Source organism: Xiphophorus hellerii, chromosome 22 (assembly GCF_003331165.1).
Source record: "Xiphophorus hellerii strain 12219 chromosome 22, Xiphophorus_hellerii-4.1, whole genome shotgun sequence".
NCBI classification, from domain to species: Eukaryota; Metazoa; Chordata; class Actinopteri; order Cyprinodontiformes; family Poeciliidae; genus Xiphophorus; species Xiphophorus hellerii.
The window spans coordinates 8,956,361-8,983,475 of NC_045693.1; the positions used below are offsets into that span (position 1 = coordinate 8,956,361).

The following is a 27,115-nucleotide window of genomic DNA, read 5'->3' on the forward strand; positions in this document are numbered from 1 at the left end:
GCAGATTTAGACTTATAATTATTTAAATTTTATAAAAAGAAGCACAAATATGATAGAAATATGTAAAAGGAGGATCAATCTTGAAAAATAAATGTTTATATTTACATTTTATAAAAAGACTTCATTGTAGGAATCATTGATACCATTCTCAGTAATCAGTGGGAAACTATCTATTGGATTTAGAGCAATCAAACTCTTCTTATAACTGCTCAGCAGGTTTTTTCGGGTCTCCACTGGGATTTTAATTATATATCTTATGATGAGCTCCAAATTTTGAAGGTTTCCTTATTATCAAACTAATCTTTAGCTTTCTCCCCAAATTTTCTTTCAGATTCCAGTTGGGACTCTTGGTGGGCCATTTTAAAAAGTTTATATCACTTCCAATGAGAAGAATCATGTTATAGTATAAATCTGTGCATATTAATAAATATACAATGAATAACTCTGGGCTTAAATGCAGATTTTGTGACATTTGTGACATCAATGTTTCTCCCTTACAGGTTATTCAGTCGGGATCCAGGATCTGTTTTGTAATCAACAAAGCTAATTATCGAGCCTTCAGCATTTCGATTTAATTCTTGTTTGCTGTTGTGAACCATTGTGAAGAGGGGCGTGCGAGGACCTTGAGATGATAAAGGAACAATTAGCGAGGATTAAAAGAAAACATAAGAGGCCTAAAACACCCACACTCACACACCAATCAATCTCCATTGTGGCAGCAGGGCAGCGGCCTGGCAGCAGCTAAGTGGAAATCATTTACTTAAAGTCATTATGGAAAGGAGAAAGAGGTCAGCGCCTCAGCAGAGAATCCGGCTCCTGCGCGGCGCTATCACAACACCATGACGAGAGCGATACCGGCCCCATTAAACGGCCATCAGATCCTTTGACTCAGTGATGCATCATACTTTATTGTGACTGAATCTTTTTTTTATTTTTGTACGTCAGCCAGATTTTATAACCCAGAGTGATTTAAGAGTTCACAAGGACATACAACCATAATGTAAAGTATCCAACTGCCTGGAGCCCTTCCACATTTCATCACATTAAAAACCCCACAGTCTATCTAAGCGGGATTTTACATGATAGACCAACACAAATTACAGCGGGACGTTTCATAACTAATGCCTCTTTTTCACACACATCACTGCAGTCTATCTATTATTCTTTAAAAAATCTCTATTAAGGGGCGTGCTGTGGTGGCTTAGGGGATTGAGCGACCCACGTTTGGAGACCTTGAGTCCTCGACGCGGCTGTCGTGGGTTCGATTCCCGGACCTGGCGACATTTTGCCGCATGTCCTTCCCCCTTTCCTGTCAGCCTACTTTCATATAAGGGACACTAGAGCCCACAAAAGACCCCTGGGAGGGGAAAAAATAAAAAAATCTCTGCTAAATGTTTGTTTATTAATGTTTTTTTAGGTATACCCAACCCTATATTTGAGATTAGTCACAAGCTCCTTTGACTCCCTTTGCTCCACTTCGCTAGGTAACGGACTAGGCTTTGCTGTGGTTGCTAGGTAACGATGCAGCGCCTGCTGATTTGTCACATTACATTCTGTAAGGTTTTTGAAATGGCTAATTTTCCAGACAAAAAACTATTTTAAAAAAATGACTGGATGTTTTCTTTTTTTTTTTTTTAACAGGTTTTACTGATTTTACTGCAAAGTTTCTCAAAATTGGTCAAAATTTTAATTGACTGCTGCCTCAGCCTTACTTGATGTCTGTATTTGATAAGGCGAGTGATAAAAAGTCACATTAGTGCAAATTCCTTACAAACATTTCTAACTTGGCACCACAAAATCTGTAATTTTGATTGCAAAAACCACTAAAAGACTCACAAAATCCTGGAGGAAGAGCTATTCATTGATACTTTAACAGTTTAATTGGATTTATCACATATTCTGGCACAACCGGTCCTATAAGAACATTCAGATTTTCGATATGGCCCAAAATGAAGATGAGTTTGACACCCGTGCTTTAAAGTAAAGTTATTTTATAATATCAAATTGTTCTAAATATTAAATCAATTGTGCCCATTATTCAACGTCACCCTGAACACACCATGAAAACCAGCTGTTTAAATGTTTTTCGTCAGGCAGAGTCATAAACTCTACGTACCTGAAAATGAACAGAGGTAAACGAAGGACAATCAGGAAACATTTGGAAAAGATTTGAAACTGGAGTAGAAGTTCACCTTTCAGCAGAACAATGACCCCAAACACAGAGCCAGAACTACAATGAAATGGGTTTGATCCCAGTATATCTGGATAATACTGGGATCTAGGTCTAAATATAGAAATTTTGCCCAAGATTATAGTCTCGGATTACCAATTTGATTATACTTGAGCTTGTTTGATTGATCAGATATCTAAATATGCAAAGTCGGTTCAGACATATCCCAAAAGATTTACGGCTGTAATTGTGACATAAATGTGGTTCTGACTTTACTTGGCTCAGAGGCAACGAATGCATTATGTACTCTAAAACTTATTTCTAAATATATTTTGAAAAACACACAGATATTCACTGCAGTTATTCACTGCTTTGGTCACATAAAGTCACAATATCCCAATAAAAGTGGAAAAAACTTAAATTAAAGCAAACTACTTTTGACAGATACCAGGGTTTCCCTCACTGCATTATAAGCCTGGCGGGTCACCAGGCTTTACTTGTGCCCCCAACCAGGCTTAGAATGTTAATTTATCTTAGTTTATGTTTTCAATTATTGCCTTTTTTAAGACTTTATAGTTGGTGTTTAGGTATTAATCTTCCAGTCTTCCTAAAATGATTTACTATCTAGTAATATTTTCAAATTTCCTGTCAACTTTAAACATTTTTTAACTCACCAGACTTGACAAGTTTTCTGGGGTAAACATAGGATACTGTATTTTTGGAGGCAATTTTCCTGCTGTTGTAACTGAAATTGCACATTTAAGCTAGCCGTACATAGTAACCTTGTACAGGTTGACATTTGTTATGAATAAATTTGTGTTTATAATTAAAAGAAACAATACAAATGTTTAAAAGTGCTGAAAAGAAACAAGCTCAGCAAAGAGACGCCTGTCTTCGTCCAGATGAATAAAAACCAAAGACAGTCTGGGAACGCAGCCAAGGCTTCTCGTGTAGAAAATATTGATCTGACGATGAGAATGTTGTCAGGGGTCATGTTTAAGTTGAAGTCAACTATGAGATTCTTTTGCATCAACCAAGGTCAACACACTTCAATTACAGCGATGACATCTAGCGAGAGCGTTCAGGATACCAACCTCTGGGTGGTTTTCCTCCATGCAGAACAAAAACTCCTCCAGCTTCTGCAACAAAAGAGGGAAACGTTTGTTGAGGTCATTCGGTCGTAAACCTGCTTATGAATTATTAAAACTCCAATTATGCCGGTTGAGGGCTCCATGTGTGCAGCATCATCATGTTGTGAAGAGGTCGTGATTATTTATCCCCAATTCAAGCATAATAATGAAAAAAATAGGAAAACGAATATTTGTCTTATCTTTGCTGCAGGTTTTTATTGTTTGTATTCAAGATATGTAATCACGCGTTCCTCACTAAGGAGGGAAGTAATTACCGTTCCTCTTGCAGGCCGGCGTATTGTTTGTGGCTTAAGGGAAAGTTCATAAGAGAGGCAACAAATAATAATCAGCGGTTTTAATTAAAAACGGAGGCCTTAGACGTTTGTTCCTTTCAGGTAAACACAGCAGACCAGCAGTAAGAGTTCTTTCACAAAATGATTATTTCCAACACTGCAGGGAAGCAAACTATGATTGCAGCTAGAAGGCAAAACTGCAACCCGGTTAAGAAAATGTACAGGAAAATTTTAATAGTGGAAGAAGTAAATATTTTTGCAAAAGAAATAGCTATGTCGCACTGCAAAGCACAAACTATCACTAGGAGTTTTTTAATTTAAAAAACATGATTCATTCGGCTCATTTGCAAAATATCTCTATTAAAAAGCAATCTTTAGCCAAGAGAAATGGTGAAGGATTCCTCTCTCTCTTTATATTCCAACCTTGTGGAATATTACATTAGACTAAGTGCTGTCCTATTTAAAATTAATAGCAGGGAACCAAAGTACTTGACACTTGCAATTTGGTTCTAAACAATAAGGATTTTTTTCTCCCTCTCTGAAAAAAATCCACATTTAAGTCTAAAATTACCTGCTTCTGCCATAAAATCTGAATTTATTTGATGACTTTGTGAACATCTTTACCATAAACATGAGCCACAAAATAATTTTTTCTTTTTTTTCAGGTTTCTTTTGCAGAGAAAGAGGAAAACTGAGTATCCTTGACACAAAAAGAGAGAAATGGTTTTCTGTCTCACCTTTTTAGCTGTTGGAGAGACGTTAGGATGGGCCTGGGGGCTTTTGAAAGAAAAGAAAGACAGAAAGACAAAGCAGGCAGAGAAAATGACTGCATGCAGTTTGTAAAATGCAGGAGACGGGAGTGGTAAACATCAACGCAGAAGGTACCGCAATGGAGGCAAATAGCAGGTTTAAGAAAAGTTAAAAAGGTTTAAAGAGTGCAAGAAAATAAATGAGTTTTAATACATGCAAGGGATTATTAAGCTCTCAGAGAAAGATTATGAAATTTAAACTTTTTGCAATGCATCAGTGAAATTACATATCTGAATGAGCAAAATTATAGAAAAACCGTTGTTTAAATCACAATCCATAACAGCCAAGGATTAAAACATGTCGGAGTTATTTCTTCCACTGCTGGCTTTGTTCCTGCCTCAGATGAATCTACCAGGCCGTGTGGGCGGAGGGAAGGGCGAGAACAGGAGAGAGCGAGTCCGATTCGACCCTGAGGCAGCGGGACCTCTCCTCTCACTCGGGTTAAAATAAACCTCACACACACGCCTGCTTTACACTAAACACATGTAAACATGTAGAAACCAACTCTGAAATTCAGCGGTGTATTGGATGAAGTTCTTTGATGGCGTCTCCAAATGGCCACGTCCCTCAGAAATACCTCCGAGCTAACGGGCTAATAGGCTGCTGTTCGACTCTCTGCGGTCGGCAGATTTTTAGGCTCTCACAGCGGTGTGAACTGAAAACGTCCTCTCCAGTCAAGTGGGATGGCTGACAAAGCAGGCATGCTGTATTTGAGGCCACGCTTCACACCACATTACATGTAAAAAAATGCAGCTGAGTCTAAAAACATGTGCTTCAGTTTAACCTCTTGGTGGCAAGCATAGGTTATGTTACTATCCTGCCTTAAAGCCAGAGAGGGGGGATCTTATACATTCAAGAAACTTCATATCTCTTATGCACTGCAGCATGAATGTACATGAATAATGCATGTTGTGTTGGTAAGAATACATTCACTGTTACCTTTGTGAACTCTGAGTTCTGCAAGTTGGCCTCAGGACACCAGCGGCCTCCTAACGCAGTCAGCATGGCGCAGTCTTCTTCTTCTTTGGTGCAGGGCTGGTTGGAGGTATAAACCGCTGGATCGGGGGCGTCGTCCACGTCTGGGCCGCCGCAGCTGGAGGTTCGCAGCTGCAGGCCTCGAAGGAACAGGTGACACGCTTCCAGGTCGGCTTCCCAGATCTGCTCCAAACCGGGACAGCCACAGCTGGAGAGAGAAAGAGAGAGAGAGAAAAGAACAAAATGTTTTCAGACATTTATCGTGATACATTTCTTTTCATTATAAGACTTTTGATTTATTGTCGTTAAAATAAATCCCAACTAAGGATGTTTAAAAAACCAAAAAACTGCCCATAGTTTTACCATTTGTTGGAAGATAATAAAACTAGGGGTGCACCGATTGCAGTTTTCTGACTGATCGATGATTACCGATCTTTTAAAAAGCTTAATCTGCCGATTCCGATTTCGACCGATACCAATTTTTTTTGACTGAAATGCTGCTCAATATAGCAAGAAAGTTGTTGAGTTGGCAACAATGGAGTCACTATTGTTAATTGTAAACATGCAGACATAACTTGGTGGGGTGGTCTGACAGTCGAACGTTTTTCACTGGAGAGTAAAACAGTGGTTGATTCTTAGACCTTTGCCAAGCTAGATAAGATTGGTGGATAAGATTGGCTTCATATATAAAAATCGGCCAATCACCGATCTCCCAAAATTAAGGAAATTACGCTATTAATCCTTATTGTCAATAATACTAGTGTTACTATTTTCTGCACTGTTTGTTCAATGAAAACATCAAAAATACAAATAAATTTGAAAATACAGTTACTACTTTTTTAAAAATAGGAATGTTTTTAAGAGCAGTGTTTGTGTTTGTGGGGTTATAATTGCTGCGACACAATAACAGCCGTGCAGTTATCTAAAACAGAAGACAGAAATAGTTCTTATCGTCATTCTTATCGTTATCCTAATAGTACTGTAAAATATTGTGATAAATTTTTATGTTCATATTGGTTTGCATGTATTTGTACCAAATAATCACGGTACTGTAATTAAGTATTTAATTTTTCTTTTTTTTTTGTCAAGCACCTTGACATAGCATGAGTATATTAAGACACTATCTACTCTTCACACCAAAGTAATAAAAATAGATAAAAGGATTTTCCAACTGTGTGTGTTCAATCAGCAGAGTGTGTGTAGGTTTCTGGTGGACAGTGAGACGTGGATAAATGCCCAATAACCGTATAATAGCAAGTTTATGGCAAGTCGTATTTTTATTTTATGTCCATAAAATCAACCTTCAGGTTTGACCCTAGTTGGGAAATCGCCATACACACTTTATGTCTTGATTTTCTCTCTTTCATTTGGATTTAAATTAAACACCATAAAAGAAATCCCCCAGGCAGTAACAGATAGACACTTAATGAGTAGTGCTAATTTCCTAAAGAGCACCACCTAGTGTTCAAACAAGCCATGAGTTAAACATTTCACACTTTATTTCTTTGTATTTTTACACTGGAAGAAGTTATTTAGTACTGCACAGCATTATGTTTTTACAAATTACAGTGAAATTTACAGAAACAGACACAACAGTTTACTGTATGATATTGATATAAAAGCTACAGTCGTGGGTTGGCTACATAAACCTCTTGTTTGACATGTAGCTGTGGGACATTCCTTCATTTTAGAGCACAATCAAATAACTATGATGCCTTGCGTTTGTTAAAAAATGCAATATTTCTCAAATATGACTTCAAAGAAATTTGGCTTTTTAATTTAACACCTTGAAATTGGGCATCTGTCTCTTTAAAAACTCCTGCTCTTTCTGAAACTAACATCGCTCCTCTATTAGCCCTTTAATGTTTTACCATCGTTGAACTGAGAAGTAGCTCATATATTGAGTTCAGAACGCGTGACGTTCCACCAAGTGTTTGCTAATTGCTGCTGGCTAGTCTGAAGGAGCTGAGTGGTGGAGATTTGCACATATGGTTGTCTTAGGAGGTTAAAGTTTTTCTCAAACATGAATGAAAGAATCAAAGCAACACTCCATGTATGTTTTTGATAACATTATAACATCATGTTGATTTTACATAAAACCGCCCCCTTAATAAATTTAAAGCATAAATGAGGAGATGTGGATTTATGTGGCAATCTACAGAACGTTGATAAGAAGCAACTCTAATAAGACCATTAAATAATAATGAGAAGCTAAAATGACTGTGTTAAATTCGGTCACACCATCTGAGAACAGAAGCGCGGTAAAGGACATCTTTAACAGCATCTCCACATTAAAGCACTGACAGAAGAGTGACAGGAGGAGAGGGAGTCATTTGGGTTTGGGAGACGCTGACAGAAACGTAACGAGAGCGAATGTGCTCCTGACAGGTTGCCCTTTAGCTTCAAAGAGAGGCGGCATGGAGGGAAAAAGGAGCGTGGATGTCTTCATCTTTCTGAGCATGAAAGAGAACAGGAAGATTTTTGCTCTCTGAGTGTTACGATATCTCGCTCTGACCTGTAAAAAAAACTCACCTGGAGATGCAAAACTAATTATTTTCAGTCCATTTAATGCTTCACTGGTGGCTATGAGTGGTTTAAAATGTAATTCTTATCCTTGTTTGGCATCTTTTTGTTTAGTGTAGTATGAAAATCTTCTATACTTTTTCAATTTTGCTTCAAATCAAACAGCGTCTCTACAGTTTCAGATGGGAAGTCTCTTCCTGACCTTTTCAGTACTTTTATGTATTCACCTTCCTCTTTTAGTGACCTTTAGATAACAAATTATTACCAGCTGGCTTCAGTCCCAGCAGGTGACATTTTACGACTTATATCCATTGATCTTCATAGAAACACATTCTAGCTTTAACATATCACACCAAAAAAAAAAATGTACCGAGACGCTGAACATGTACAACAATGTATTTGACTCAGCCTTTTGTTCAAACATTGAATATTTATGGACATATTTACCGTTTCTGGTCCAAATCAATTTCTGCTTTAAGAAAACAATTTCAAGCCCAGAAGTCCCAAACCAAGTTTATTTGTGGCTACTAGAGTTTCTAAAAGTGCTAAATGAACTTCAGTTTTAGATTACAATGAACTGTGGGCCAAAAGTTTAAAAACAAAACAATTTATTTAACCAAACAAAACATATTAATCTGTTAGCATTCAAAAACTAAGCGGTAGATTTGTTTGTTATAAAGCTAATGGCTTGGGGCCAGAAGACAATGCTAAAAAAATATGTAAAGAAACAAACTTTTCTAATGTTTTTCTCACTTTTATTCTCTATTCTCAATAATTATTACATTTGTTTCGCATAATGCTGCCTCTTATCTCCTGATTTTAGTGGGCCCTGCGTTGCTAGCTTGAGGAGAAAAATTAGCATGTCAAATAACATTTCAATAAATTACTTTTATTTATAGATATTTAACAAAAACGTTCCTTTTAGATAAAGCTTACAACTTGACTGACTTTGGCTATCATAAATATAAGTATCCAAATTGGTGCACACATTCCTGACCAATTGCTGGGTTTCAGACACGGGACCCGGATGACGTGTGGAATTCAGATGGGGGTCCGGAAGTGAATTACTCCGGTTCAAAACAACAAAATGGGTCGTAGTGAGTACGATGATGCGCTAAATGGGCTGGCAGACGAGGTATCTCAAAGAAATATGCGTATATTTAGGTTATGCTCAATATTGTCTGTGAGGATTTGAGTTTTTCTGTGTGTGTATTTAGGTCTCTGTGCTCTAATTGTTGTCCCGTCTACCCCTTGATTAGTTACACCTGTTCCTTGTTTCCCCTGATTGTCTCCCTGTGTATTTAAACCCACCTGTGTTCCTTGTTGGGTCAATGTCTTCTCTAGTCATTTTGTCATGTCTTGGTGTGTCTACCGTCAAGTCGCCTGTCTGTTATTTGATTGTTACCAGTTTTGAGCCTTAGCCTTCCGCTCATTCTGTGCTGCCTGGACTTTTGGATATTTGCGTACTGTCTTCATTAAATCATAATTTTTCTCCATAACCTGGGTTATGGAGAAAATAACGCTTCCATCCTCACCATTCTTCAAGCACGATTCATCTGCATTGTGTGACGTCGGTACTACTTCATCTGCAACCCAGCAATAAAGTTGATTCTTACTGAAACACCACAAACTTCCTGGTTTTGATGTAACATAATGTTATGTCTCTGTCTTTTCAGCAAAGATTTCCTCAGGGGATTACATGTCAGGAATAAGTTTAATCTCAGGAATGAATCAGAAACTAAACTCAAACTGACATTTTCACCATCCTAAAGGAAGAAGGATCTTTTGAAGAGTTTAAAATGATGAGCCACATGTACAAAAAAAAGAAAAAAATCATCCAAAGTATTGTCTTTTTACCTAGAGTGTAAAACTCTTTTTTTCTCTTTCGTCTGTCAACAAACTAAAACACAAAACGCACTCCGATGATATTGTTTAATCTCTTTACTCAGCGATGAGAGTCTCAGCGCCCAAAATTGAATGCCACTTGTTTTGCAGCCCATCTCCCGCCTGAAAAGGCTGCCAACCTCTGTTCCCTGCCAACGCACGCCTCTCAGCTGTTTTCTAACCTTCATTTGGCAAAGAGACAATAGAGAGATTGTTCGTCCCCACCTCCCTGCCCTCGCCAATTTTCTACTCAACACTCGTGTTTCTGAGTTCTTCTAATAGTGGGGATGCACCCAGTGAGCCATTTTTTTCTACTCCTTTGTTTCTTTTGAAGATGAGAGGCACACGCATGCTCGCTTACGCGCATTTTCCTAAATCATTATCAACTGGAGGTTCATGGGTTTCTGGGAAATATAAATATGCCAGAAAATCTTCTCCGAGACTCGCTGTGGAGAGCCGGCATCAAAGCTCACATAAACCCATCAGTGCCTAAGCCTCCTTGTTGTGATGGCGTCCCGGTGCCCGTCACTATGAACTTCCCACTCAGGGGGTTAATTGGTGGCAGCCGCTCGGTCTTCCATCTGACAGTGGCAGGGTGTGGGCGTGCTGCGCCGCTGACGGCCCAGTCAGGGGAAGGAGAAACACCCAGCTGTCCTGAGGGACCGCAGACTGACAGGACTGCTCTTTCTCCTTGAGGACGTTACGTCTGAGCTCAGAGAGCCGCCGAGGGAGCGCTATAAATATACCGAGGGCTAACTGCTGAGCAAAGAGGCTCTGGTTTTGTCCTGCTTGTGCAAGCAGGTTTGGTTGGAGCGTGAAAAAAGGTGCATTAAAGAATCGCACAAAGTTTGTGCTCAGCTTTTGGGTTTTGGGTGGAAAATAATGTAAAGCAAACACAATTCCCACTGAGAAGAGAATTACAAAAGGAAAATCTAACAAACTGCAGTCGGTATTCACACTTTAGAAATGGATGTTAATGTTTCATCTTAGCGTTCTAATTTCCAACACAACCAGCTGTGAAAAAGGTGTCGATAACACTGTGAAATCAAAGAGAGGGTCTAAAAAGGTAGGAGTGACAGATGGGAAAAGAGCAACGGCGACCACGTTTATTAACATTACAATGGGATGATGTGCAAAAAGACCTGAAACTTATATTTATCTCTTTTTCTGTCAATATATTGTTACACTGAAAGTTTTCGTAACATCCAACTATTAACCAGAATCGTTTAAGAATACAGGTACTCCCAAAAATTACCTGAACATAAATGTAACCAAAGATTTTTTTATTCGTGTTTTCTTTTTGAAGTTAGAAGTAGATTGTTTATCTACTGGTGACAAAGTTGGACTAGGACATTTATTTATTATGCCATAAGCCACAGAGAGGATCATGTTGTTTTCCAGAAAACCAGGTGGAAAGGGCAAGAAATAAAGCACCGCCTAAGTAATGTGAAGTACAGTGAAGGATGTGTGATGCTGAGGGCCTCTCTCTCTCCCTCTTATACAAGGCTTTGGGAACATCGACTGAATGCATGGCATAGTGAAGTCTTTCAAATATTAACAGATTTTGTACCAAAATCCAAAGAAAATAGGATCTTTATTGGTCTTCAAGCACTTTCCAGCCAATATCAGGTTATTATTGTAATTTCACCCCTGCTGTATTGGGTGAGATTACCCCCTACAGCAGGAAGTGAAATTAATCTGAGGGGTGCTCTTTTAATAGATGGTAAATTGTGAAAATAACTTGCTAGATATTGAAAGTTATAGTTGTTATGGATAAGTGGGTAAATATATATTTACTCACAGGACATTTAAAGAACTGCGTACAGTTAAAATAAGAGAAAAATATCCAGGCGGAGATTTGAAACTTGGGTCTTAAAGGGTTAAAGAGAGTAGGAGAGGGCAGTAATGGTCAGAAATTTAGTGAAAGAATGATTTTAGGTTTGAAAAATGCTGAAATTATAAACAATTTTTAAATATATTTTTTTGATATCATTGAGATGTTTCAAAACAAAAATCTTTCCAAGGCACTAACAAGTGGATAAGACTCACTATGTTCGGTAAGAACACGTCCATTCAAGGTTTCCTAAATCTATGTTGTGATTTTGCTCATTTTTCCTTTTTTTTTTTTTTTTTTTTTTGCTTACTTGCAAACTGCATGTCTGCAACCTCTGCGAGGAGAACATGCCCAAGCATTTTAATGACTTCCACACCCAGCTGGTTTGCATCTATCATACATGATAAATAGCAGCCAAGTCTCTGCAGAGGAAGGAGTGTGAAAAAGTGGGACAAACACAAGAAGCACTTACTAATGAAGCATCTACATAATGCTTTAAACAACTCCGAGGTGAAGCTAATTTGAATTAAATTAATTTTTGTCTGGTGACACACTTAGCAGCTTCTGCACAACTCTATTATTCTTCTCTAGTCTTTGGTATGGAGGAGATAATAGTTTTTATTTTTTCAGAGGACTCCGTCGCCATAGAGACTAGACACTAATCTACCTCTTCACCACTGTCTAGAATATTTACAGTGACTGATAGGTGATCTTTGCATCTGTATGTGGTGTATTTTACCAAGAATAATATGTGTTTCTGCATACCAGAGCCTTTTGAAAACTTAAACATTTCTGATCAGATTCAATCAGGCTGCAAGAGAGAGCAAGACTTCTACTCTAGTTCAATCATTTTGAGAAACTGAACTCATTTGTGAGTGTGATGAAGGACAATTACTGAGCCCTTTAATTCGTTGCTGCGACTTAAAAATATAAATTTGGTCCATTCACCATCAGTGGATTCACATATCAGGTCAAAGCGACAGCAACACTCGTTTGTTTATTGCGAAAACACAAAATATTACCAAGTGTTTCTAGTTCAAGTATCTTAGTACTCTGGAAATGAAGCAAAACTAATTTCCAAGCAACTTTTCAGCATGATATAGGAGCTTGTTTTAAGTAAATAAAACTCTTATAAAATGTCTTGTTATAATTAGAAATAATCTACCAGTGAAACTAGTAATATCAAGGAATTATTTATTTAAAACAAGCTGCTATATCTTGCTGGAAAGTTACTTGTAAATTAATTTTGTCTTAATTCAAGTACTAATTTATTTGCACTTCACATTTGCCAAGAATACTTGGTAGGATTTTGTGTTTTTGTCATTTTGTAAAGGTTGTTAGTTAAGACTCCGAATTCATTGTTTTAAATATCAGTGAGGTGTTTAATCAAAGTAAAGAGAATCAGAAAAGCTGTCAGGAACTATTTTTATTTTAATTGTATTTTCTGACACATCTGAAATCTGAACAGGCTATGAGAAAGTGAGACAGAGCAAGACTTTAATCAGGTAACGAGAGGCTGTTTTAATCGCTTTGAACTCACAACTTAATTGCAGTTTTAAATTATTTCTATTAAAAATGTTTTCTGAATTAGTTTCAGTTAGTTTGTATAATACATTTTGGTTTAAATTGGTCAGAATAGATCCTTACACAGTTATTTGATTACTGGCATTAATTACTGAATCTGTGTATTAACATCAAGAAAGTCAATTTTGTTTTACATTTTTCAATCTTTCAATAAAATCTGCTGAGATTAGATGCAAGGTTTGCAGGTTGGTTAAGCCAAACAGTCGACTGATCAAAGTAAGATGTAAAAAAGATGAATACTTCAACACATCGGATAGAAATGGGATGTTTAAAGGGTTAATAAAAGAAAACCTAAGCTCAAACACTTTAGACCACATGTGTCAAATTCAAGGCCTGAGGGCCAAATCCGGCACGCTACAGCTTTTTATGTGGCCCTCTAAACTCCAGACACCAAATTACGTCAATCCAGTTTTTCACAATTTTGCGATCGTGGAAATTTACAGACCCCTGCAGTTTTTCACACTAATGCATCATTGGGAGTTTATTGAAAAATGTTTCCAGAAACTGGTGAGAAACATTTGGTGGTAACTCCCACCTGCAGGTGGCACTATTTACACCATTTCCTCAGTCTTACTTGATGTCAAGTTGTAATCGACACAGCGAGTAACAAAAAGTCACATTTACTGTCGTACGTAAGCACAAATATTTCATATTAATATTCCTTTATCTAATCAGGTAAACCCCGTTGAGATCTAGATCTCATTTTCAAGAGGGACCTGAGCAAAAAATTTGCAACACTATTTAAAAATTCTTTGCCAATATTTCTAGTGGCTCCACAAAAAAAAAAAAAAAAAAAACAATAACGGAGTCCTGCAGCTTGAAAATATGTTCAATATTATTTAATTCTAAGAAGTATTTATCGAAGCTAGTTATTGATATTTTAACAGTTTTTTTAAATGGGTTTTATCAACACATACTCACATAACTGGCTCTTAAAAAGATTCGAGATCTAAAAATTAGTTTTTATTTTGGGCCGTGTTTTAGAGGGTTTAAGATTGAGCGTTAATAATATTATTTGTACTTTTAATGCAAAATAAGGGTAGGAACTCAACAAGCTATGTTGACAGTGACTCATTTCTGTCTGGCACAAACTCCTCCAGAGGTGACTCTGTCTGCTAAAGGATGCACACAGGAAGCCACAAAATGCCAAGAAGAAAAACAGGATATTTGATTAAAAATTGGTTCCAGTATGGCCCTGTTTGGAAATTAACTCAGGTACTTTTCTATCAATTTGGTACAAATTGTTCTGCAACAGCCGAAGCAGTTTTAGTTTGGTGCAAAACGTAAAGTGGGTGTTGAATTTATTGACTCTGCATGTCAAATTTTCTACCTGTGTGAGCAAACACAACAGGAGGATCCACTTTTAAGTTTCTTTGGAGGAGAAGAATGTGAGGGAAGATAGAAATGAAGGTAAAGACATAAAATACATTAGAGGGTGAGAAGATGAAGACAAAGTGCAGGTGAGAGACGGAGTGAAATGTGAGAAAGCGGCTCTGGGAAACAACAAGGTGTGACTGCACGGAGCTGTCTGTGAGGTGATGCATTGAGGAGACGGCGATCTGGTTAGAGGACGGCGGAGGTGAGAGGAAATTCCTCAGAGGGTTCTGCTCTGTTTATGTCTTCCACTGGAGGAACACGGAGAAAAAGAGCAGCCATACCTCTGCAGCCTGTCCTCCAGCAGCTCCACATACTTGGCGGCGTTCTCTTTCAGCCGGCTTTCTGCGTGGAGACAAAGGCACAAAAAGGAAAACGCATATTGTCACTTTCACTTTCATTCGCCAGCTTTTATTGGCAGAGATGTGGTATCCTAGCAACAAATCATGGCGCTAATACTATTAAAACCCACTTGTCATTAGCTGTGTTATATGGGCCTTTTCAGGAAAGGTAGTCATCATCGCACTTGGCAACGGCATTGTGCAGAGAAACTGAAACAGTACAAAGAACCAGCTGGTTCTCCTCTCGCTATGCTAGCACACATCTGAGGAGGGAATCAAATTTCAGACAGCCTGAGGAAGACTCAGGGTTTCATCATGGTGCCGCTCCTTTCAACCTGCCAGATTTTCTGCAGGGCACAAGACGGATGGATGGATGGGTAGCTTATGCTGCCGTTTCCTGTGCCCTCCTGCCAGCGGAGAGCCAAGCCCGAGGAGGCAGGTGGAGGACGCAGAACGGCGTTCGGTTTGGAGACGAGGGCAATCTGAGCACCGTTAATGAGCTCATGTATGAAACATGAGAATATGCCCCACACAGCAGGAGACCCTTGAACACAATAGGATGCACTTTAATCAAATTGCTCCACATATATGTAGTTAAGCACAAAAAGAAAAAGGAAGATCATAGCCGAGCCAATTTAGTGATGTCGTCAGGGTAAAAAGACAGAAAATCCCCTTCGAAACGATGGATTCTAACTTATATTAGACATATTTAGGGTTGTTAGGGTTAACAATTTTTCTTAGACACTTTTCCATTTTATTTTTAGCTTTGTATAATATGTTTAAGAGTGGAATTGTTTTTTCTTAGCAAAATAAACAGTTTTTGCTAAGATTCTGTGCAAAAATACAAAATCTTAGCAAAGATTTTTCTGTTTTTACCAAATGTTTTGGTTAAAGTTGTAGTATGTAACTTTTAAAAAGAAAATCTTTTATACATATTTATTAAAACTGTCGGTATGTCGTGACTGTTTATCAGATCAATTTCCTCCACCTCTTCCCAAAACTGCTATTACCATATGAAGAAGTGCATCGTTCCCGACCAAAAACAACCAATCAGAACCAAGAGGAGGGCCTTAGCGCTGCCAATCAACCTCATGTATTCGCTGTAAAATGTGCTTATCGCAGAGAAACAAGTTACTGTAACAGGAAAACCGTTTCTCCGCTGCCATGGGTGGCTATGCTAACTAGCCTAGCATTCACATCAAGATCCGCTGTTGGGGAGAAGCAGCATCACAGGAGGTTGTGATTCACAGCGTTAAGACCCTCCTCCTGTTTCTGATTGGTTGTTTCTACACTGACAAAAGGAAACAAGTGATTGAGTTAATGTGTTACAAGTAACCAAATTTAGTTTGTCCAAGTAAATATATCAAGTTTATAAAAAGTAAACAAAGTATGTTTGACAAACTTAATTTGATTACATGTAACAAATTAACTAATTTTTTAAAAGTTGGATGTATATTTTCTTTTTTCAGTGTAGTTAGTAGTGAAAACACAGTTTTGAGATTGCCCAAATTCAAAACTTCACGACTCATTTTGAGTTTTTCCACGCTCTACTTGAGGTTTGAGCTCCAAAAGAGATTAACCTAAGAAATCTGTGAATGTGTTTAACACTTCATGCTTGTAAAATAATCAATTTTCTCCCAGAACAAATAAACATTCTGTTATAAGACACTGTACTCTTGCAGTTTCAGGAATGTCTTGTCCAACTTAGTTTTGTATTCACTTCCTTTATGTCCAAGCAAATAAATACATTTGCTTTTTCTAGAAAACCCATTAAAAGTTTTACAGAAAAACTTTGAGAAGGTATTCTCACAGACAAAACGAAGAAAGCACTTAATTTAAAGTCTAAATGGATATGAGTGGATACTACTTCAGTTTAATCCCACTCATCCTTCTCATACTGAGCAGAATCCGCACCAAAAACGTCACCTAATTGGACGATCTGAGTCACAGAGAGGTTTGAGTTATAATTGTATCATTGTCTTGATGATGGTTATTAGACAGCTTCAGCTCAAGGATGTGACAGGCTCGGGGCCAGGCTCAGCGGGGAGAAAAGGAAATGTCTTGGAGAAAGTGGCTGTGACACACACTTCCACACACCCACTAAAACAGATTACTGAAATAACTCAGAGCTGGAGACAGTAGGGCTATTTACGAGGAGGCGTAAGCAAAGAAGCGAATCTCTCCCTAAAGTTTTTCATCTAAAGTAACTAAATCTGATTAACAGAGTCAGGCCTGTGAAGGCTTTAGTGTGTGTGCAGGTGATCCAGACAGCTCACTTGCCACCCATCACCTAATTGCAGCGTTGCAGAGATCCTGTCCCACCTGACAGAGTCTCTCTTGTCAGATTCCATTCATGCCAACCCCGTTAAGCAGCCTGAAACGGGATAGCTGCTGAATAATGCATGCAGACATGAAGCCTGACGCTGGATGGCACAGAGCATGCACATGCAAAATGACAAAGCAGGCTCTTCATGAGACAAAACTCGATTCAGAAAATTATTTACAACCAGATACATATCAAAGGAGTCACAGATCCAACTGTTTACTTAAAGACTGTTTACGTAAATATGTTAGGATAGATTTATGGTCTATATGAAACATTTCTATTGTATTTTCTGCACAAAATCATTCTTAGATAATGAGATTTTAGTCAGTATTGCCCATTTGGAGCTCCCCCAATTTGACGTTTACACTCGCAGATGAAAATGGCTGTAAACAGATACACAATTATACAGCCATAAATCTTTGAAAAGCATTCTTGTTGCACAACCAAGAAGAATGCAGCAAGGGTTTCGGAACAATAAGTGAATAACAAAACATGTATGCCACTGTGCAGCTCATACATCGGTAAAACCTACTGACCAAAAGTGCAGGAGTTCTACTGGGGTTGCTAGGTAACGGCGCTGGGCTTGGCTGGGGTTCCTAGGTAACGCTTCAGTGACCATTGAATGAGGAAGGTTTTTGAAATGGTTCATTTTCCAGACACCATAAAATTTCAAGTAAGTAAAATTGTATTTCTATAGCATCTTTCACAGACATATAGATCACAAAGTGCTTCACAGGACAATTCAAAACAAAAATAACAACAATAAAACAATTATAAAAAACCTCCGGTCTGAATAAAAATGTCGTTAGTTGTTTCTTCTTTCTTAAAGAAATCTGCCCCCATTTGACTCAAAGACATCATGGTTCTAGATGAAGCTAAAAGATGAATGTATTTAGGAACCTGGCCGTGGATGGCCTTCAAAGTTAAAGTCAAAATTTTAAAATTAACCTTCACAGGAACCCAGTGCAGGTAGGCGAGAACAGGAGTAATGGGTGCTTCTTTACTTATTGCCAAAAAAACGGCTGGGTGTTTTCTTTTTTCAAGCATTTGGGCTGTTCCTGATAGCAGTAGAAACGGAAGTACAAATGGAAGTACAAAAACATGCAAAATGCAAATTTTGCATAATAACTTCTTTCAAAAATCCCTCCCCATGTTTACACTCTGTGCATGACCCTGTCTCCATGGCAACCAGTTGGGTTAGAGAGCCGTTATTTGGGGAAAAACTATTCTCCCCTAATAGAACCCCCTCCCCTCCTTCCTTCTCCCCCCGCTGCGCGCACCGGGCGATGTTACCACTTTCTGTACGTCTGCGGGAGGCTGCCGTCGTTGGCAGGCCATGCGGATAAAATCAGCACTAAAGAGGGAGGCACTCGGCTACTCGGCGACACGCGCAGCGGTGTGTTTCTGGTTCTGAAGGAACTCCACAAAGCCACTCAGAGAGAGAGAAAGGCTGCATTGGAAATTCATGAGCTCTGGTTGCCGTCGCCCCCAGTGATCCCAGCAGGCGTCAGACATCGCTGATTGCTGCCAAGGGCCCCGGCCAAACTGGGAAGAGGTCGTTCGTTCAGAACACAAACAGAACCGGGATGCTTCTGAGAGATCAGGAGAATGAGCTGCACTCAGGTTGTTGCATCCTAATGATGAACAGAGCCGTAACAGAGTTAAACTTCTCTGCTCTTTGTCATGAAGCACAAACTTACCCATTCTTTTGGCAAAATGGCTTCAAATCAGTAGGAATGGATGGAGGCCATCCACAGTTTTTAAGTTGAATTTGGGTCTGGACTTTAACTAGACCACTGTAACACATTAATTATGCTTTGATCCACTATTTCTCAGGTTGTATTTTCAAAGGTTGTTGACCTGCAGGAAAGTAAAACTCTACTTTAGTCACAAATCTATTGTAGTACACTGTAAAACATTGGAGCCAAATTTAGTTGCCTACTGTCTTCTGTTCTTTAAGTCAAATAAATTCAGCGAGTTTTAGATTTTAAACATAAATGTGTGAAAGTTTGTGAAAGATAAACTTACAGTAGTTGATTTTGTCAAACCTCCAAGAGTTGAATAAACCAGAAATTGAAAGAAGAAACAGACAGGAGTGGAAACTATTTCCCAGAATGCTTAGCGGTGGGTTTTTGTATCCTGAGATGGATCTGACTCTTGTGTTTTATTAAGGTAAATGTTTATTTTAATGTCCTGTTCACACTAAATGTTTTTGAGCAGAATTCATTGGGGTGTTTAATAAAATTCATTATCAGATCAGAAATTTTGTTCATGTGATTTAAAATAAGAATTTTAATTATTCTAAAGTAAAATAATTATTTTTACTTTAATCGTGTGAGTAAAGTAACACAGAAATGTGTGCTCTTTAACTAGGTGAGGACAGTTTTTTTTATTATTATTTAGTTTAAATTGCAGCATTAAGTTAAAACTCACAATCTAAGATTAATGAACTTAAAAAACAATGTCTAGACAACTTGTTTCTTGTTGTTAAATCAACTTCCTGAACTTTAATTTCTGAGTTAAAACCAAAGCAGCTTTTTGTTGCATTTTCAAGGCAGCAGGTTTACTTTCGCTATCAAATTAAACCACTTTCAAATGTTTTGCTGTGTAATAATTTCTCTTCCAAACATTTTATTTGGAACGTTTGATGCTGCTGATGTTGAGAAGAGTTTTCTCCCATACATAGCATTTTTTATATTAATCTGACCTCTTCCACATGTTTGCTGTGTCTTGGACTTTTCTGCCTCTTCACAATTTTGCACTACCTTCATTTGGTCAATCACATAAAAAATCCAATAAAATACATCGAGATGAAACAGTAAATGTGTATGAATGCTTGTGCAAAGCATTGTGAGTCAACCTGCTATCATTAGCATATAAATCTGTAATATAAGCATCTAGACATCTTTTTTGACTTAAATTTAATTATGCTTTACATTTTTCACTGCTTTGTAGGAACACAAGCAACAGTAATCTTAATGTTTTGACATAAATTAAATTGCCAAACTAGTACAGATGATATGTCTGCATAACAATGTAGGAGAGAGTATGTAAGGCTTCATAAATGAGCAGAGCTGTGATTAATGCATTTCAGCTCAGTTCAGGATGTTTGGGAGCAGAAGCACTGCGGGTTGCACTAACGCTCAGTCAGCACATGCAGACATGTTGAATGATTGTATACGAACGTCACAGCAGGATAGCTGAGAGGGGAAACGACCTGCAGGCGGATATCTGACAGACAATCGATAAACTGTGATGTTCCAGCGCTGGTCTGCAAAAATGTGCAACACTTTGTCCAAAAATAGTTCAATTCTTCGGCTTTGGGTGTAATCTTGAAACACTCTCCCTGCTATTGTCTGTCCTGTTCCACCTCTGTTAGCAGAGTGAAATCAAAAATCGACTGCTGCAGGCTGCCAAGATGTTTTACTCGAGTCTGGGAATGGAAACTCTCCCCCAAATATGTAGTGAGAAACACTGAAAACTCTCCACCTGCTCACAATCCTGCTCCATTAATCTCACATCTTATTATTTCTCTGGCTTCCTTCGGGAAATCCAAGCTAATTCACTCTCTCAAAATAAAGTTTTTTTTTCTGAATTTGGCACAGTCACTCTCCCCAGGAAAATTTCTGTCTACACAGAACCAGGAGTTTATTTATACTTTAACAGATAAGTAACTTTTATTATTATTTATTTACAATTTAAATGCAACTGATAAGAAATATCCATTCTCAGTAATGTATTAAATGCCTTATTTAATTAAATATGGAAATCAACGATTACATTTTGAATTCCTTTGTATTCATAATCAATAGTTTAAATTCAACAATAAAACCTCTTATGACGTAATGTATCATAAAATTATTTTACCTGTGACTCAAAAAACCTCTGATTGATCAATCAATCAATGGGATACTGAAATGGTTACTTTAATGGATTGTTTTTTTCCCAGATGGACGGATGGATAGATAGATATTTTTATTCCTCATTACCACATTATTTATGTAAATAATAAATTATTAAATTGTCACAACTATGGAAAAAAATACTTATGATTTTAAACAAGTTCAGACTTTAATAACATTGTCGTTTGATAATTTTATTACATATTTTCAGTTTCTTTAAGCAATTTTCTTTTTATTTGTCCAATAATTTGTCTATACATTTATGGCACTCAATAGATTTTTTTTGTTTAATTTTTAATTTATTAGTATTGAGTAACTGGTCAAAATATCAATCATTTAGTATTCCAAAATTACATAATCAGACAAAAATATTAAGTTAAGTGGAAATGTTGGTATTTTACGGACAAAAATGACAATAATTCATATAAGTAACAATAAAAAGTTATCCGGTGTGTGTCGTCTTGTTTAAGTGGCAGACGTTTTATGGTTTAGCATTTAACTTTTGACGTATGAAGTGGTTTGACAATAATCATAAACCTCCTTTAGTTCTGACACGGTCTATTACTCCACATGCAGAATCACCTCCGTGCAGCATCCTGTCCAAACCTACAGCAGAAATATATTTATTTTTTGCTCAAACTGTCTCAGTCATTCAAATGCTCTTTAGGAGAAGCGCTATCATATGTTCCACCATGTACTCACCAGGAGCACCCTGAAAGAAGAAGAGGTCATGAATAAATCACGTACGTCCTCGCCTTCTCTAGTGCCACAGAAGCATGTGGGGAATTGCATTTGTTAAATGACGTGGACTGACAGCATTGTGATGTGCACTTCAGCTGCTTAAGCCGAGTTTGACCTGGATAGGTTGCAAAATCCTGCACCAGCAGAGTCACACTGTGTCAAAATGGACTTTAAACAGCTACTGTACCGCCACTTTATAACATAAAAACCACATAAAAAGTGTTTGTATCTTACTTTAATTACTAGCCAACCCCTTCCTAAGACACAGCTGCAGAATTCACAGCCTTAGTTTCTCAACAAAGGTCTCATTTTCATTCAGTAATTTATCTTTACAACCAGTGACGTAAACTCTTAAATGCACTTAATTAACTGAGTTTAAATATTTCACCGAGAGCAAAGTTGAGTGGTAACTAGTTACATTTACTCAATTACATTTACTTGAGTAACTTTTACTGGAGTAAAATGTCTGGATTCTCTACTTCACTGAATGAAAAATAAAACATTTTTAACTAAAAATTCACCCAACAAAGACACACACTTGCAGTTTTTGCTCAAATTTGTTAAGAAAAACTGATTTGGAAAAATTGTCTTTTGCCTGATTTTGTTACTTTTTGTTACTTATATGAATTATAGTCCTTGAAATACCAAAATTTCCACTTAACTTTATATTTTAGTCCATCTGATTATGCAGTTTTTAAATATTAAATGATTGACAATTTGATCGGTTACTCATTATTTGAATAGAGTCTTTACAAATAACTTCTTGGCTGGCTACATTTCACTTGTTACTCTAGTAAAACATGTTCAATTCGAGTTCAAATTCAAAAATACTTTATTGATCCCAAAGAGAAATTAAATATTTGAAGTATCATTACTATATCTTGAGTACTGCAAAACAGCTACCAGATATAAAGGGGGCAACTATTTCTGCTGTTACCAGGATGTTGTGACAATATGAAAAAATTCAGATCAGAGACTCACTTTATGTCACTAAGTTCAGTTTAAAAAAAGAAAGAGTGGCTTCTCTTATACATCTTGCCAAAAGCTTTTATAAAGAAAAATGTCAAAAGTGTGGGATGCCTCTGGTTTCTCTTGACTCCACTAATCTGGCTTTTATGGAAGAGCTGAAAGACAAAAACCATTGCTAGAAAACCTGTATAGATTTTCTAGAAGACAAGGCAACAATCTACTGTAAAAATTAAACTTTCTGCCCAATATGCAAAAATCTGTGTGCTGAAAAACTAAAGCTGACCTTAAAGTATTCTGTGTTTTCCAGCCACTTTACAGCAGAATAAAGTAAATATATTACCTTCAGTTATTATAAAAATGCTATGTTTCAAATTTGACTTCATAATTTAATGCCTCCTTCTCTTTAAGGGCCGCAACAGAACAGCTTAGATTAAAAAAAAAAAATTGAGTTAGAATGGCCTAGTCAAACTCCAACCCTAAATCCAATTGAATATTTGTGGTAAGATGTTAAAATGTATGTTTTTTAATCTAATCTGAATGATAGAGAGAAGATTTAAGGCAAAAAATTCAATTGACTCAGGAGTCAAATAAATTTTTCCAAACAGAAAAGTGGTGGTAAACAAATATTTTGTTCTTGGTTATGTATGTCCTACTGATTGCTATTTATTCTTGTTTTTAAAAAACCTGTGTGAAATAAATAAATTAGTTCAAATTTTAAAAAAAAGAAAACTAGACATAATTTTCTTTCCAATTTACAGTCCTGTACTACTTTATGTTATTCTATTACATAAAATCCCCTAAAATACATAAAGAAACTCTCATAGTCGACTTAATTGTATTAAACTTGAGGCCATTTAAAATGCTTTTATAAGAAAACTCCAAAATAAATAAAAAAGAAAGCACTCCAAGTTCAAAAACCCCCATTCTGAGGGTCATTTACTCATCTTTCCCAGCCTTTCAATTATTTATTTGTAAATTTAGCGTCGCTAGCACGGTCAGCAGGGAATCAAACCTTCAATTTGGTATTCATCAACACTCAACGCCAGCAGCAATTAGGGACCTAATGGCTCCCCGGCCAGCAGCTCCAACATGCCGAAGTGGCGAACGAACGCATGACGCCATTATCTGAACTATATGTTCCTCCAGAGCTTAGGTGAAGACAAAAAGCTTTTCCACAATGAAACGTATGGTTTTCTTGTCAGGGGAGATGACAAGAATCAACCACAAATGCTCCAGTTAGCAAAAGCTCAACATCTAGATGTTGACAGTAATTCCTAATCCAGTCCACATTAAGAACAGCAACGTGCCGTTTGCTATCAGTTACCAGTCAGGGTGTGCCAACCTGCTTATTACCAAACAGGATGACAATTTAATGAATCCCTTTCCTTGGTGTCTGTAACACTTTGTGCCCGTAGCGCTCACACCCACTTAAGCATTTGATCAGAACACACACCCAGCCATTAACTCGCCGTTTTCTTTGTGATGTAACACCCACCTGACTGCTTCTCCTTTGTTTGGCCGCAGAATTATCATGTCACTGGTTTTCCCCAGCCTGTTTGTCTAAGATCTGCACTGTAATGCACTGAAGCTGGGCAAGTCTTTGTTGCTCAATGTGGATCAGGGTTGTGAATGCAACCGGGACGAGTTGTTTTGGGCTCCAGAAATCACAGCGCGAGCCAGAATTTTATGCATGGGTGAAAGGAATTGACAAAATTAAGTGATAATAGTTGATTTGAATATCTTTGAAGCAGGAATACACCATGAAAAAGAGGATGCAATTCATCCTGAATGAAATCTTACAACAAAAGAGTGCCCTCTACTGACAGGAAAGGGTGCAGCCAGACAAAACAAAAGAATTAACTACACATTAATTTATGGAGATGTTAAACATTTATATTTGATGTGTGACTTTAATCTTTAGGTTTCCAGGAGAACCCAGATCTACAGCTGCTGTTCTCCGCTCTGCTCTCTCATCTCTGCGCCTCAGAGAGAGCGAAGTGACCTTTTTTAGAAAATCTGTCTGACTGATGGACTACAGAGAGCAGCACTGCAGGTGGTGCCGTCAAAACCCATTTAAATCTCTGCCAGCGCCAGCGTGCCGAATCAATATCCCCAACCCTAAAAAGCAAGCCCCGTATTTATGCAGCGTTCGGGGTCTGTGATCTGGACGCAGACTGTCCGATCGCTGATGCATCATGTGTGCACTGGGGGACTCCAAGGTAACAGGCTCAGCATCATCAACCGCCACCGCCACTGCCTCCTCCTCTTCCTCTTCCTCTGCCAGTTCTCAGGTTTGGAGAAAAGTCACTGATGTCCTCACAGTGTGTGGCAGCATTTAAAGAGTTTTCATGACTCGCATTTGAATTTTGCTTTTGAAAGACAAAGAAAGATCCTTTAAAAAACAAGTTTTCTTTTACCTGCAGGCAGTTAAAAAAAGATCTATGGTGGTTATTTTTAAGGTTGCATGCAGTTATTCATATTTATGCATTAAAATGGTTATAGAACATAACCATTAACAGCTTTAAAAACTGATAATACAAACTACGTGCTCTGCATGAAGCAACAGAAATGTTTCTTTAATAAGTGTTCTTGTCAAAGAAAAGAAACACGAAAAAATATGAGAAAACTCAAGGATAAAAAGGCATTTATAAGGATGCACATGGAAATAGACTGAACTTAGCTTTTTTAGCCATATCAACCACCATCAACTAGTTCATAAACCAAAATTCAGAGCAGTTATTCATAGATTTCTTGGTTAAACTGTTGCATGTTTGCATAATTATTCCTTCTGCTGTCAGTTGGAGAGATTTGTGCAGTCTTTTTTACGTTTGGTCAGTAGTTACGATGCGTAACCGTGACAACAAGGTATTGTTTTTGCAACTTGGATCCTTTAAATAAAGGATCTCTGTCCCTAAATCCCAGTGGACTTAAAAAATTAAGCTCTCTGGATGCAGAGGAGGGCCAAAGAGCAGAGAGATTAGGGCCGGATTTCTAACCAAACGGTGCTCTGAAGTGGAGCGGCAAAAGCAAATGAGGTGGATTAGTAGTGCTTACCAACAACTGATGATGTCATCGGTGTAATATTAGTGTGAAATGTTGCCTTTACTGACTGGACAGTCATGAAACTGTGATACAGTGACACTCTTCGGTCAGAAGCGCCTTCAGATTTGTTGGAAGACTGACAGCTACCAAAAATCCTTATTGAGGTATTTTGGTGCAAAAGTATTTGTGCACTGCAACTGTGAAGCTGAAGTATTTTTTTCAGTCTTTCATAAAAACAAAACAAAAATGAAACCTCTTCAAATTCTGACAAACAAGTACACAAATGAAGTTCTTTGAGTCACCCGTTAAATAAAATCTTCCAGTTTTGCCTGGAATGATCCAAAGCAAATGGCGCAAAACAAATCCACATGCCTGGAAAAAAACAACTTGTGAAGATTTCTTTATCACTCAGAGAAGCAAAACTCCTGATTCACCTTCACAAATTCTCTGAGTTACAAGACACAAACACTTTTGCACCAGAAATATCTCCATAGATACTTTCAGCATCATCATCCGTAACGACTCTTTGAAGGTGCTGCATGATGTGAGTTACGACAACATTTAGTTTCTCTTTGGGATAAATAAAGTCTTTTTGAATTAAACTGAACTGACCTGGGGTTGAGTGCCTTGCTTTGAAGCACATCAACAAGATATTACGAAGAAATCTGGAATCCAACCAGATCTTGTTTTGCATTTATATTTGAAACACAAACAGAAATAAACATTAACATAACATTATCCACACAAACATGGATTTTATTCTTAGTATTATTCAGTTTATGATGAGGCAAACAGCTTTGCTTTTCGAACCACTCAATGCTATATTTGTCAAGTGAAGAAACTAAAAAAAAAAGTATTTGAAAATATTTCTGACATTAATACCTTCCTATTTTTGAGCAAGATTGTTGGAAAATGTCTGCAAGCGACATTAGAAAGAACTAAATAACCTCATAGTATACCAGACAGTTTTCTTGATTGTCCAATATCTTAAATTAAATGAATGTTAATAGTTGTAACAAGTAATAATATTTCAGCAAATGTACTTAGGCAGCTATCTGAGGCAGAAATATGTTTTGAAATGGTAAACAAATGGAAGTGGAAAGAAAAATATAAAGTAATAATATCTTAAGTGTCAATGTGATTTTGTGTGCAGGCAAAAGCTTCAGAATGTAAGAAAGACTAACTAAGCCTGAATCAACTTAGATAAAATTCAGTTT

General features: G+C 37.5%; 1 protein-coding gene across 2 annotated transcripts in view; it reads right to left on the minus strand.

Moving 5' to 3' along the window:
- The window catches only part of disc1 (DISC1 scaffold protein), a 56,202-nt gene that overhangs the window by 9,268 nt on the left and 19,819 nt on the right, over positions 1-27,115 (minus strand). The window contains exons 10-13 of one of the 2 annotated variants that reach the window (XR_004337872.1): positions 14,862-14,922; positions 5,343-5,586; positions 4,331-4,370; positions 3,265-3,309 (exon numbers count right to left, since the gene is read on the minus strand). Coding sequence is in view for 1 of the 2 variants with exons in the window: in XM_032553635.1 (XP_032409526.1) it covers positions 3,265-3,309; positions 5,343-5,586; positions 14,862-14,922 (350 nt within the window). In the remaining variant the exon portion in view is untranslated. The remainder of the gene's footprint in view (positions 1-3,264; positions 3,310-4,330; positions 4,371-5,342; positions 5,587-14,861; positions 14,923-27,115) is intronic. The other variant, XM_032553635.1, reaches the window with a different exon arrangement.